This window comes from Mustela nigripes, chromosome 12 (assembly GCF_022355385.1).
Source record: "Mustela nigripes isolate SB6536 chromosome 12, MUSNIG.SB6536, whole genome shotgun sequence".
NCBI lineage: Eukaryota > Metazoa > Chordata > Mammalia > Carnivora > Mustelidae > Mustela > Mustela nigripes.
In genome coordinates, this window is record NC_081568.1 from 84,272,753 (window position 1) to 84,282,488 (window position 9,736).

Sequence of the window (9,736 nt, forward strand, 5' to 3'; positions counted from 1 at the left end):
AACTACACAGATCACATAGTACCTTCCTCCTCCATGCTAATGCCCTTCACATGATGAATCCAATGGCAACATCACTCCTAAGTCTGTCTTTACTCAAGCTTACATTTTCTGCTACAATTAACCAACCTTCTGCTATGTGTTTTTTAGATCCCATTTTATCAAGGTCATTCTGCTTTATCCAGGCCTCAGTTAATTCAAATTTCTCTTATATAGGGCAGCCAACCTTGAACATAGTATTTCACTGTTTCATAATATTGACTTTATGACTAACTAAAAATCTCAAGGCAATTTTCTCATGAGCTTCTGTTTGGCATAATAGCTTAAGGCAAGGTCAATGGTGTAATGTTATTCTCAAACAGAAGATCTCTTGTTTTTTGTTTCCTCATAAAAATACATTATACATCATCATTCCCACTGGAAAGGTTCATCACTTCTTAATGACTAATACCTGATGCATTTTACTGGCTTTTTAAATTATAATTTGAGGTAAATAATTGGTACATAATTTATCTGTTGGAAAATGTCATGGGAATGTCTGATGTGGACATACAAACTTACAAGGTCAGTCACAGTACTAACTGAAGATCAGTCATCTCTTAACAATAAAAAAAAAAAAAATTGAGCACTGAATTTACCACTCTCCCAGATGGATTTCACCATTTTTATTCCTTTCTGTGAGATGGGTTTCTATAAAAGCATATTACATTTTGGATATTTATGGGAGTTGGGGTGTAAAGCTAATTTTAAAAATGGCAATCCACTCAAGAAGCAACACCTTCCAGTTTGTGAGAGTTACTCTATAATTTTTTTATACAAAGTGACAGTGTTAAGCAACTAGGGTGGAGGATTTTTCAAATATATAACATGATGGTGATCAGGATGGTTTATTCAGAAAGCATCTACTGAAGAGTTACCCTTACCTCCATCCAACAAAGACTTCAGAAACAGCGGACTCTAACATGAAGGCTTTCATTTTCCTCCCCTTCGTGTTCGTGACCATGTTCTCAGGTAAGAAAAGTTACATTCGAAGACTTTCCTTCAACTCTCAAAGAATTAGAAACGTTGAGTGACTTAGCAATACTTTATCAGAAAATGTTAAAGTGACAAATATCCATCAGACAGAGAAAAGGAAGAGGGTCATTCCCGACAGCATAAATATAGACCAAAGGCATAAAAGTAAGGACAAGGTAAGACAACAGAGAATAATGGTTTTGTGCAGCTGAAGAGAAGCAGAGGCAGGGGAATGGGAAAAGCGATACATTACACTAGAAAGATAATGAAATCTAAAGGGGTTATGAGAGTTTGTGAATACTCTCAAGCTCACATTCCCTAAAAAATACGGCTTTGTATGATGATCTAGGGCTATGTCGTTAAAGAGAAATGGGTTCTAACCTTGGCTTTTCAATTTCTTATTTATGTCATTTGGGGCAACTCACATAATATTTTAATCTCTGTTTTCTCATTTATAAAATGAAAGTAAATATCCATTCCTAGATGCTGTCATAAGGATCACATTTGCACTGATATTAGCTACCATCACTTGAGCTCTCTGGTGCCTTGAGCTCCATTCCTTACCTCAATCCAGTTACACGGTCTGTTTTCAAAGATGCAATTTCCAGCTAGGGTTGTAAATTTCTCGAGATAATAAGTGACACAGACATTCTATATTTTTATAATATATGTGCCAGAGAAAAGAGGTATATTATACATGCATTTATTAGGATTATATACGTTTTAGAGGAAAAATCTGCATCGATAAAATCACTTCTAGAACATACATGTTCCTTAACAGCAGGTACCATATCTCTTTTGAACTTCAGTGCCTTGCCCGGTGACATTTTATAGGTACTGAGAAGGCATTTGTTGATGGAAGAAAGTACACGAATACCAGATGTGGTGGTTCTGTGGATTTGGAGGGTGAAGAAAAGAGAGGGGTCAGGAATATGACTGTTACAATATAAAGCAATGCCTAGAGTGTATTTCGTTTGTAAAATCAGAAGAGATAAATACGAAACAATAAGTGAGGATAATTATTTTGTGAAAGTTTAACTTAAAAAAAAAAAAACCATGATTAAGCCACATTCTGATATTTGAGTTCAGTTTTTTACTCAAAAATCCACCCTCGGTTTTTACTTTACAAATTTAGCCATGTGAGCAAGGATATTTTAATTGGATTTTCATTAGATCATTGTGAGTACTAGGAAAAGAGAGAAATACCATAGTTACTCATTGCCAGAAGACCGTTTAAATAAATTATGGTAAATTGAACAAATGAAATAATATTCAGCCCTTAGGGAAAATAATAAAAGTGCTCTATACGTACTGATATAGAGAAACCTCACTGTACTGCCAAGGGAGACAATAAGGAGTAGAACAATGTGCTAGTAAGTATGTGGAAATATATATCCCCAATATGTTTGTAAATATGTAAAACATCTCTGGAATAATACCAAAGAACACCTAGTAAATGTAATTTTGTCCAAGGTGCTTTGGTACAGGAAAGGAAGGGAAAGTTATTTTTAACTATTTACCTTTTTCTATCTTGGAAATTAAACGTATTTGCTTGTATGACCTTTAAAAAAACCAAACATAAGTTACAAAGAAAATTGGTCAGCTGATCTAGTTTTTATTATTTCATCCACTTCTTTATTCTAATTGATTTCTTCTCAATGTTAGTGCCTGTTAAGGAACACTGTTTGATTCTTACAACTCATGCCTATACTCATCTTAATGCAGAAAATAATTATTTTCTTATCCATTTTTCTGGCTATAGCCTATCCTTCTTTTTTGTTATTATTATGTTATGTCATTGCCTATCCTTCTCATGTGTCACCTCCTCCAGAAAGGAGAGATGATGCCCTACGATCACCAATCTTAATTCTGGGTCTATTGTCTAATTTACTTCTCACCTTGATCATACTACTGTAAATGTCTGTCTGTTTGTTTGTACCCACTGTTAGACTTCCCAGCTTCTTTGGGGCAGAATAACAATGTCTTGTTTGGGCGCCTGGTGGCTCAGTGTGTTGAGCCTCTGCCTTCAGCTCAGGTCATGATCTCAGGGTTCTGGGATCGAGCCCCACATCGGGCTCTCTGCTCGGCAGGAAGCCTGCTTCCTCCCATCTCTCTACCTGTCTCTATGTCTACTTGTGATCTCTCTCTGTCAAATAAATAACTAAAATCTTTAAAAACAACAACAACAATGTCTTATTCATGGCTGTGTGTCTAGATCTTACTATAGTTCCACCATAGTAATGGACTCTTGAAATATACTTTTTGGTAGATTGAAAGAATGGCTATATCATACCCACATGCTCCAGCTCACACTATACCACCAGTTAGTAAGCCAGGTTCCTGAGTGCCAAGCTCCTGACCTGGGTCAGACCTGGGTAAGACCTTAACTACCAATAATATGGTATACCATTGCATGCTCAATGGATGATAATCAACAAAGCATTTGATTTTAGTCAAGTTTACCTGAAGGTACAAATGTGTACGCTTATGGAAATATAAATTGAAAAAATTACCAAGGAAGCCTGTGAAGAAAATGCAAGCCTGAAGACAGCTTTTGAGGAAACCCCAGTTGAGAAAGGATGGGGGAACAGAGAGTCATTAAGCAGAAAAGGTGAGGAAGCCAAAAAGAAACACTCTTGTACTAAACCAAGAACAAGAAACATAAGACCCAACAGAATTCCATTGCACTCAACAACTAGAAAGCCATTCCACACATTTATGGATTGCTTATGGGTTGTTGTCTAATCCCTGCTTATTTTGGAATAGAATTTGAATAAATCTTATAAATATATAAATATAGTATATATATTTAATATACATATTATATAATATAATATATGACATATAATATATAACATATATTTTATAACATATAATTTATTCAAGTTCTATTCCAAACATATATCTATTTATCAAATATACATATATATGTTTTTATCTTACAAATACATATGATGTGTATATGTGTGTATGTATATATATGTATAAGTTATATATATATATATATATATATATATATGTATATAGTGATGGATAAACTTCCAAAATCAATTTGAGAGATGAAGTAGAAGAGCTAAGATACTTAGGTATTAAGAAATAGTCACAAAAAATAAAAAAGAAATAGTCACGTAATATCTACCACCTCCTCCAGTAGTTTGAGCACAAAAGAAAGAAACAAATAATCACCAGGGAATAGGGCTGATTGACTGATGCTACGGCCCTTGTGGGAAATGGTGGACATAAAGCTGATGTTCTGAAGAAGGAAATCACCACCCTTGGAACAGGGGTAAGCGGCGAAGAAAACAGCTACAGAAAGCATATATGAGATGGAGAAAAGAATATGTAAAGAGGGTTCATGCCTGCCTGGCAGGACTTATGTCTGGAAAATTGATGATAGCATCTTCTGTAGCATGAAGTTGGGAATACAGGAAAGGGTTCTGTGATGGAGAGAAAGTTTATAATGGTTATAACGCAGAGTGTCTTGATTAATTAGGAAATCATTAAAAGGAATTTGTAGTATGAAATGTGGATAATTCAGCTCAAGTAATTCAGACTGATTTAGAAATGGGACAGACTGGTTTGGACCCATGAGTTTTAGAAACCACGTGATAGAGTTAAGGAAAAAATGGAAGAATCAAAACATTAAGGTTATGAGAAGTTATGCAAAGCTTCTGTCTTGAGGTTTGGTTAAAAACAATCAAAGAGGCATGAAATACATACTACCTCTGGGGATAATGCTGTTGATTTTGAATTGTTGAAGTTAAATAACATTATTTTACTTTTGTGCTTATGGTATCATTCCAGCGTCTTCAACCCAAATTTTGAAAACAAATGTTTTTAAGCCACAGGAGGGTCCAGAACCTGCATTTATTCTTGAAAGAAAAAATGAAGATAACCATCGAGGAGAACAACAGGAATCTAATCAGCAAGGAGGTAGCAACACACAAGGAAAACAAGCAACATTTAGCCTGCAAGGACAAACAGGGTATTCTAACCAGCCAGGGAAACCAGGGAATTTTAATAAGCAAGAAAGGCCAGGAATTCTCCATCAGCCTGGGAGTCTGCAAGGGAATTCAGGAGGCTCTAATTCAAAAGAGAATGCTGAAGCTTCTAATGAACAAGGAAAAACAGGATCTTCTAGCCAGCACAGGCATCCAGGGTCATCCAACCAGCAAGGGCATCCAGGGTCATCCGGCCAGCAAGGGTATCCAGGGTCATCCAGCCAGCAAGGGTGTCCAGGGTCATCCGGCCAGCAAGGGTATCCAGGGTCATCCAGCCAGCAGAGGGGTACAGGGTCGTCTAGCCAGCAAGGGGGTGCAGGCTCATCTAGCCAGCAAGGGGGTTCAATTTCATCTGACCCACAAAGAAGACCAGGATGGTCTAACCAACAAGGGAAATCAAGGTCTTTTTACAATCAAGAAGAAAGAAAAAATGTAGGCAACCCTTTGAATGCCAATATAATGGAGATTCAGGTTAGTGTTCATCTCTTTGTTTTTTCCCTCTCCTAACTTACCTCAGCCAGGGCGCCTGGGTTGCTCAGTTGGTTAAGCGACTGCCTTCAGCTCAGGTCATGATCCTGGAATCCCAGGATGGAGTCCCACATCAGGCTCCCTGCCTAGCAAAACAAACAAACAAACAAACAAACAAACAAAAACTTACCTCAGCCATTCTATTTTCCAAGACTTGAAATAGTTAACAAAATATACTGTACTAATGACAGATACTTTGTGGTGATAGTGATTCAACAAAATGAGGAGGGATCTGGAGGTGGCCATTTTCATATACATCGATGATCATTGATGAGTCATCCTTCTCCATTCCATTTCTCATTCCCTTCTACTTCCACACCAGGCTTTCTACCTATACGGGACAAAGTCAGGCCTCCGTGAACTGAGTCCCTATCCCCACCAGATTTAACGTTTCATGCCTTTCTCCATCCCATCCATAATCTACAAGCCACTCAAGGTTCATTTCTAAATCATAAATCTCATCTGTCCTATCACTGCCCAGTAGGAAATTCTTCCGTGGCACCATACTGCCTAGAAGATAAGACCCAAACTCCTGAGCATGGCATTTAGGATTTTTTAATGATTGGAACCCATGTCATGATTAGTTATGATTGGACATTTCATGTCACTCTTGGTCACACATCATCCACATTTTACAGAACCCTTTGATGTTCTACAGTTGTATTCCAAATATCGATGATATTCTTTCTCATAGAATGTACCATATTGCTTTGTAATTGATTGTATGTTCAGTTGGAATGTGAACCCCTCTAAAGAAAGTACGATTTCTTTTTAAATCTATGTCCCTAAATTCTAGAACAAGACAGGCATACAATATGTTCTCTTGGACTGCTTGTCAGACGAGTGAATGATGATGTTTTCGAGACATCATTGCAAACAGCTGTACATCCATGACTCCTGTGTTGCCTCTGAGTCCTGCTGTGCTTCGGGTTTACTTGCCAGTTTCTCTCTCTCCCAAGTGCCAGCCTCCTATTTCCATTCAGCAATGATCCTGGGCACTCCACTTACTCCATCCAAAACAGTTTGGTAGAGCACGCCCTGATCTTAATGGGAATTTCATTTTTTTACCTCAGATTTGTCATTCCTCACTCGGCACCCTTTCTAATGAAAATTGCCTGTCCCTCTCATCCTTATGTCTAGGCTGGCATGAAGTAGTGATCTTCCAGGGACGCTCCCACCAACCAGAACTTACTGTCACCACCAGCATGTTTCTGAGTGTTTACAGTGTCACTTAAGCTTTCCCAATGTCACATTCTTTTTGGAAACAGGTGTGCTAACCCTGTCCATTTCAGAGCATGTGTGAAGGAAAGAGATGGATTGAAACAAAAATGGGGGTTGAGTCAGAAAAAACTAAGCTAGAGGTTCACCTTCCTTGGTCCTAAGAAGACGAAACCTCCTGCTGAAGATCCTCACAATTTCATTTAGTGTCTCTGTTCTCATCTGCTGTCAGAGCTCCTTTCTATTCATAGGTGTCTGTCATTCTGTGATTCCCTCCTAAGTTAGTGCCTCAGGTAGTACTTAACTCTGCACAATCCTACCTCCTGCCTCATTTTCTTTCATGTGATTTGACAAAAGAAAGTTTCAGTTAATGAAGACCACATGTGGAATGCCTTTGTGTCCGTCAGTTAAGTGTCTGACTCTATTTCAGTTCAGTCCATAATCTCAGGGTCTGTGAGATGGAGCCCTGCTCGTGGGGAAGTCTGCTCAAGATTCTCTCCCTCGGGGCGCCTGGGTGGCTCAGTGGTTTGGGCTGCTGCCTTCAGCTCAGGTCATGATCTCAGGGTCCTGTGATCGGGCCCCGCATCGGGCTCCCTGCTCCGCAGGAAGCCTGCTTCCCTCTCTCTCTCTCTCTCTGCCTGCCTCTCTGCTTACTTGTGATCTCTGTCTGTCAAATAAATAAATAAAATCTTAAAAAAAAAAAAAAAAGATTCTCTCCCTCTGCCCCTCCCCACACTCTTGTGCACACTCTCTCTCTCAAATAAATAAATAAATCTCTAAAAAATATATACAACCACATATGTTATTTGCCAGTATGACTTTTCCATAATTATTGTTTTCTCAGGCAAGGGAAGACTTGCCTACAAGGAATTAAAGTGGGGCAGTCTGATGTGTAATAAGAGGAGGGGCTCTGGAGCTGCATTAATTTAGGGTCTGCTCCCCAACTTGAGTATTTAATCCATATCTGGTCTGGGGCTTGTCACTTAAATATACTGTATGCCTGTGATTATGCAACAGAGCAAAATCTACTCTTTTTTCAGTTTTGTTGTGTAATTTAAATTAAAATAAAAGGATTAACAAAATGATTGCTTTAGAGCAATGCTTAATCAATAATTAATTAGCAAGAACTCCTGGTTTAACTACAATATCAGAATTAAATCGAGTTCCCTTTATTTGCCTATTGGTCTTTGACTTTACTGCAGACTGGAAAAACCAGCAGCAAGAACCCAGCTGGAAATACAAAATGTCCATCTGTCTACAAGCCAGTCTGTGGTTCTGATGGAAAAACCTATGGGAACCGCTGTGTATTCAATGAAGCCAAAAGGTAAGATGACTCTTTGTGTCTTTGTATCAGGAAGTATTATTGTGATCGAAAGGGGGTAAAAGAACATTTTTCTCTGTGTCTTTGTAGTTTTCTCTGAATAGTGCCTTGGGTGTTTTGTCCAAGGAAACATGAAAGATACTGAACCCTGAAACAGTAAATTCAGGCATTTTCTGAGAGAATGTGCTAATTCAGCTTTTGAAGTAGGAATAAATTGATTATTGAGTCATTCATTTACCAAATATTTATTAAACTTCCACTATATACCAGGCATTGCTTGTGTGGAAGGGAAGGTGGTGAGCAAAACACACAGAATTACTTCCTGCTTCCATGGAGCTTTTCTTGTAGTTGAAGACAGCAAACACAATGTATCAGAGGATAAACAGGACTGTGAATCCCATGGATTACTTAATCTTGACTATTAAAACGTATTTTTAATTTAAATAACAGTATTAGAGAATGGATTTGGTGAGCCAGGCAAACATTTAAGGGTTGCACGCTTGTCCATCCACACAAAACATAATGATTATAAGGCTGCTTAAAATGAGAACACATGGCTAAGCAAGAGTTACATGACTCAGCTTTCAAAATCAATGAAGGTTCAGCCATAAAGATAGTAATGAGGTAAAAATTATACCTCTCTTGTTTTTGATAGTTGATGTATTAAAGACTCAATAAATCATTCCTGCAGAAATAAATGTTAAAGGTAAGTATGCCCTAGAGCTGTAAAAGAGCAGGAAGAAACACGAGCCCCTTGTTTTCTCATTTTATACATAAGACACATGGCCCAGGGTCAAGGAAGGACTGGCACATAGTCACATTTTCTCAGAGCACTCAGAGTGAAACAGGTGAGCCAAAGCTTAGACCTGCTCTTTCCCATGTGATTTTTAAATAATCTCATTTGCTCTCTCTGTTGGTACCACAACTTCTTGATCCTTAATTTCTTTCATTAACTTGATTGCAGGATGAGTAATGGAAAACTGAATCTGAATCATGAAGGGAAATGCTAAGCATTGACAGCAACCAAATTACCTGGAACCTCAAAATCTTACTTTCGTTTCTTTTAAGAAATGGATTTCCTCAGGCATTCCACTGAGGTCAGCAAGAGTCTAACTGATATGATGGATCTTACCTTATTTTCAAATTTGTTCCACTACAAATAAAGTCAGTTCCAGAGTTGCTACTGATTTCTGGGATTATTTGCTTTCTAGACTTTCCCCAAACTTGCGGATATAGAACACAATTGATTTTTTGCCTAACATGGGGGACTAGGGTGAGAAAAATAGGTGAAAAGTTTTTTAAAAATAAGAATTAGTTTTACTTTAAGTTGTGTTTATGAACACTTCAAAAAATTAAAGGCATTGATTTTCAAGGGATAGAGATAGAAATTTTAGCTAAAGAGTCCCCTTAGATAAGAAATTGTCCAGGGCTGGGGTACCTGGGTGGCTCAGTGGGTTAAAGCCTCTGCCTTCGGCTCAGGTCATGATCTCAGGGTTCTGGGATCAAGCCCCTCATAGGGCTCTCTGCTCTCTCTCCTCTCTCTCTCTCTACCTACCTCTCTGCCTACTTGTGATCTCTGTCTGTCAAATAAATAAATAAAATCTGAAAGAAAGAAAGAAAGAAAGAAAGAAAGAAAGAAAGAAAGAAAGAAAGAAAG

General features: G+C 38.0%; 1 protein-coding gene across 1 annotated transcript in view; it reads left to right on the forward strand.

Annotated features, from left to right (window-relative positions):
* Window positions 1-959: 959 nt before the first annotated feature.
* MARCOL (MARCO like) overlaps window positions 960-9,736 on the forward strand; it is a 20,536-nt gene continuing 11,759 nt past the window's right edge. The window contains exons 1-3 of the mRNA XM_059416372.1: window positions 960-1,008; window positions 4,816-5,483; window positions 7,961-8,082. Of these exons, the coding sequence (XP_059272355.1) occupies window positions 960-1,008; window positions 4,816-5,483; window positions 7,961-8,082 (839 nt within the window). The remainder of the gene's footprint in view (window positions 1,009-4,815; window positions 5,484-7,960; window positions 8,083-9,736) is intronic.